We start from the raw sequence: 4,810 nt of genomic DNA, 5'->3' as shown, positions 1-4,810 counted from the left end.
TGGGAGTCAGGTGCGGCGAATGACACAGGACCAAATTGACCGTGTGTTGAGCGACTTGAGGAGGCCAAGCTCTGGAAATGTGGATGAATTCCTGCACAACCTACAGCAGATGGAAAGTAGCGCTACTCTTACACCCCGGGACGAAAGCACAATCTTGGGCTTTTAAACGAGCAACTCTGTACTCAGATATTATCTAAACATTTCTCATGTAGGGGGACTGATCGTTCAAATTTATTTGTTCATCTTTCTTTCCTCCTTTGTGTACTTCAACATGTAAACTTGGTGGTATTTAAATCCTCCTGGTCGTACTGACAGCGTCCTGTTTCAACCTGTTGTGAGAGATCGCATGAATATAGGACCTTTACCCACGTCGTCCCATTTCCTGAGCTCACGGACGCCGACTGGTTTGTTTGGTTCCACCTGAAACTGGTTGCCTCCGCCAATTCAATCCAGAAGATCCCAGATGCAACCTCAAACAATTAACTGCACAAAACCAGTCGTGTGAGTAGCTTTAAACAAACAAGGCAAGATCGCATTGCCACCAAAGTAGAACAATGCTGATGTGTAAGAATGCTCGTTTTTTTTTTGTTTTTCTTTTTTGGCTCTTTGCACGGGAGTGGGATGCCAAAAGCATTCCCTGCCAATGAAGTCGGGGGCGACGGAAGGAATCGCCAGAGGTTCTACTGGGTACCTGAAAAATCTGCAGTGTCATCAACGAGCCAGGTAGGGCTGACGCCGTGAACTCGGCCACGTGGTGCTTGTGTGAAAATAATGCTCGTTAAATCTTCATGTGCTAACGTCCATCTACTTGCCTTAGTTTGCAGGCCAGAATTCAGAGTGATGACCGAATGGCTGAAGCAAATTCGCGCCATTTCCCAATAACAACATACTCTGACCTCAAAGCTCAACCTGCTCTGGGGTAAGTCATACATTTCACTACACTTTTCTCTGAAAAACACAAGCCATACAGAACACAATTGTTTTTTTTAAATTTGAAATGCGTTAATTTTGATATTATTTTTATATTTAATGATGACTTGTACACTATAAGGCCTGAACATGCAGGGACTAATGAACAAACAACAGAAATATGCAAAATTCCATTACGTCCAACCTCAACATCAGTCACCAAACCGCAAATACAAAGAAATGACAGCGTAATTGTTTTCTGTGGTGAGAACCTGAATTCAAATGCCAACTGCTTTTATTAACTCCATTATGGTCTAATTTACGTTATCCTTTACACGTTGCTTCTAGTGGAAATGAAAACAAAAATGCAGAAAGGGAAATTTTAAGTCCTACTTGGTCTTGAGTATAGTTCTCCTGTTTTTTTAATTCCTGGAACATTTTGATTGAAAAGGGCTCCCAGACATTGGTTGTCCATTTTGTGTACTATTTAACTGGTGTGATCCATATCTCGGTCACTGTCCACTGCCTCTTTTCCAAGGTTTTGGTAGAATTATTACAGAGTGGCAGTGCATTCATAAGCAAATGTCTGTGTGTATATCTCTTTGTGTATCTGTGAGGATATGTTGCCAGGCCTGTAGACCCAATAGAGGGTTCTGCTTGAGTTAATTTGGTTACAGAGAATAATGGTTGTCCACAAAACAGAACGAAATTGGAGAAAGATTTAGTTAAAACTAATGTATTTGTTAAATATTGTTTTTGTCTTATATCCTTCTCTTAGGTGACAGTGCTAGGTTCTCTTTCTTCAAGTCAAAAAGCTGAATTGCTTCTTGAACCAAATAACTTGTCAAATGAAACCCTTGCAAGACTTGCGTTCAAAGAACTAAGTGTGTCATCCCGTGTGGAAGACCTTGGTTCTTTCTTTGACACATTTGTTAGTGGTGCTGCAGAGGTAAGAATCTTAATCACATTTAGCTTATTCATTTTTTTCCCATTAAAATAAAAAATAAACTGGGAAATGTATGGATTTTTTTTCTAGCAAAACTTGACAACCCTTGACCCAAACGTCCGTGATACCATCCTGAATCTGACACTAATGGCACTTGGACCAAAACTGTCGACGCTAGATACTGAGGGATTCAGGTTATGGTTCCAGGTCTACCTACATCTGTTCCTTCCAAGCACTAAGTCAAGCACACTTGAAATTATTCCAAGAAACATCAGCTGTGACTCTTATCAAGAGATGTAAGTGACAACTCTATTTTTCAACTTGTCATATTGACCAAAAATTTAGAAAAGGGAATGTAAATAAAGAATGGAAACATTTTGGTGAACGGAAGAATTTTTTATTTTTTTCTATTCACAGTGTGAAGGGGTTCGACAGTGTTTTCACTCATCTCTCTGTGAGGCAGACCCAGCAGGTTTTCACCTTTACAATGGACTATCTGAGGAGACAATCCTCCTTAGGTAACTTGGATAGCATAATAGCTTAAAATTACATTGGCTTGTACATGTGTGCTGTAGGTGTGTATAAATCGACTGCTATGTTTGGTATGGAATGTTCAGTTTAAAGATTCAGTATTTTGATTCCTAGGTCTCTCTTGTGTTGAATTTGTAAATGATGACAAACACTGGCTGGAAGACAACTTCGGTCGGTTCCGTGAGCATGCCTCCTACAGAGATTTCGTGACCTTGAAGAACAATTTCAATGGAGTAAGTGTTGCCCTTTAGTGTTTGTCAGTTTCACATGATAACATGTGTACGTGTTAAAATAGTTGCCCTATAGTATGTTTTGTTAATACAGATTGCTTATAATTTCACTTGGATTACAGTTCATAATCAGCTGATTTAACAGTTTTTTAACTTTTGAATTTATGCATGGATTCTGTAAAAAAAACCTTTTTGACTATTTTCACTGGTGGCTAGGTTGTGTGGCTTTGCACAACATCAATGAGGCAATGTTTACAAAAGTTCAATCCCAGGTAGAGGGAGCTTGAGCTTGTTGGTTTTAGCCATCAGCTAAGTTTACAATAACCTGCCAAATTCGAAGATATGTGTCAAACTAAGCTAAACAGTTAGAATACATACAGAGAGCTATTAGCTGAGCCTAGTGCGCGTGCAACATATAAGAGGCAGGGGAGAGGCTGTGGGCAGATAAAATATATTTACCCAAGAGGTTTCATTGCACTTACAGTAACAAGTATAGTCATCAGTTCAGCACTGAAGCAGAAAGCATGGGAGAGACTGCAGTGTGATAAATCATTACCCCAAAACATTAAAAAGTACACATAAGGGTACCCGGTTAGCTCAGTCAGTAGAGCTAGCACCCATGTACGGAGTTGCTGCAGCCGCCCGGGTTCAAATTCGACCTGTGGCCCTTTGCTGCGTGTCATCCCCTCTCTCTCTGCAGCCCTTTCCTGTCTATCTTCGGCTACACATAAAATAACTAGTAATATCAGAGCTTATCATACTATAGTCTTAAATAATTTATCCCTAGGCTCGTTTAATAAGAGCACATTAAAAACTGCCATAAAGCTGCGATACCTTTTAATAAAAACATGTTCCTTTAAATTCTAAATATATTCAGCAGGTGTTAATGTTCAACCAGCTGTTATAGTGATTGCACAAGTTACCTAAACAGGTCCTGATTACAGCCTGGACCCAACTGCTAGAAACAACTTTTAGCCAAAGTTCAAAATTTTCTCTTACTCTCTCCCTCACTTTTCCATTTCCCTTTCTCCAACCCTCTCTAAGCACAAAGGTGAAATAAAGTAAAGTTTTCAGCTATCATATCACCCTTTACATCATGGTTAAGTAAACAGTAAATACAACAGCAAATATCAAGACAAACGGTTATAACTCTCATTAAGCATTAGCATAGTTAAAAGTTAAAAAATCTTCACCCGCCTGATGACAAAGCACACCCTAAAACAATCATAACAACAAACCGGCAAGCAATTGACTGTGTATGTCAATGAAAACTGACTCGCCCTGATGTAAGAACAACTCCTCAAAAAACAACAGCTCCAAATCTTTGCCATTCTCCAAAGAGCAGAATACTCTAGAACCTGACAAATTCAAAGTCAGAGTGGTGTATGGGTATAAGAGGAAACAAGACAAGCAAAAAAATAATGATGAATAAATAAACACTAGGTTTTTATTCAAATGTGCTAATTAGATGACTGTGTAACATGGGAAGTCATAAGCTTAACCTAAGAATACAACTGCATGCCATAATAGATTTTTACTTTTGGTGTTCACTTACTGATATGCTGTTTGTCACTTTTAGGTGGAGGTTGCAGATCTTCTCACTTTCAGTCAGCTGGCCCAACTTGCAGCAACTCCCTCACAGCTAAAAAGGATGCAAGATGTGACCAAGATAATGGCAGTTATCAACCCTGTTGACTTTGGTGCTTTCTTTGAGACTGTTTCACCAGCCATTGAGGTAAACATCTACATATATGACACTTTGTTTTTGCTCAGATAGTAATTTACACAGCATTTGTAGGCTTTGTAGGAAAAATCTTTACTTTGGTGTCATCTAGTGGTTGTGTCAAGAATAACACTATTTGCCACATACACTGAAATACCAGTTTATAGGGTACTATAACACTTAAAAGGGTCTCTTTGGACAACTCTGCAATAAATTTTACCTTCATTAAGGGTATGAAAAAGAGGTATTAAATCAAAGTAATGGTCTAGTTTGTGGTGCTTTTAAAATGCAAAGCTAATATTTTGTCCAGCCACATATATCACTCATACAAAACTGACTTTGTAAGTGAGAAAGCAAAACCTGACCTTTAGCTGCCTGGTTGCTTGTTGAGCAAGCTAGCAAACATCAACCAGAAAAAAGTGAGCTTCAATGTTGTTTTGCTGACTAACATTAGCAAGTTTATTTTATTTT

At 38.9% G+C, this 4,810-nt stretch overlaps 1 protein-coding gene across 1 annotated transcript in view; it reads left to right on the top strand.

Moving 5' to 3' along the window:
* The window catches only part of LOC118336958 (thyroid peroxidase-like), a 30,217-nt gene extending 25,824 nt beyond the window's left edge, over window positions 1-4,393 (top strand). Inside the window, exons 9-10 of the mRNA XM_035673733.1 lie at window positions 2,501-2,619; window positions 4,196-4,393. Coding sequence (XP_035529626.1) covers window positions 2,501-2,619; window positions 4,196-4,393 — 317 coding nt within the window. The remainder of the gene's footprint in view (window positions 1-2,500; window positions 2,620-4,195) is intronic.
* Window positions 4,394-4,810: the final 417 nt, after the last annotated feature.

Source organism: Morone saxatilis, unplaced genomic scaffold (assembly GCF_004916995.1).
Source record: "Morone saxatilis isolate NCDOM2014 unplaced genomic scaffold, NCSU_SB_2.0 Contig3, whole genome shotgun sequence".
NCBI lineage: Eukaryota > Metazoa > Chordata > Actinopteri > Moronidae > Morone > Morone saxatilis.
The sequence above is the reverse complement of the archived record's forward strand: the minus strand, read 5'-3'. Positions and strand labels throughout refer to the sequence as shown.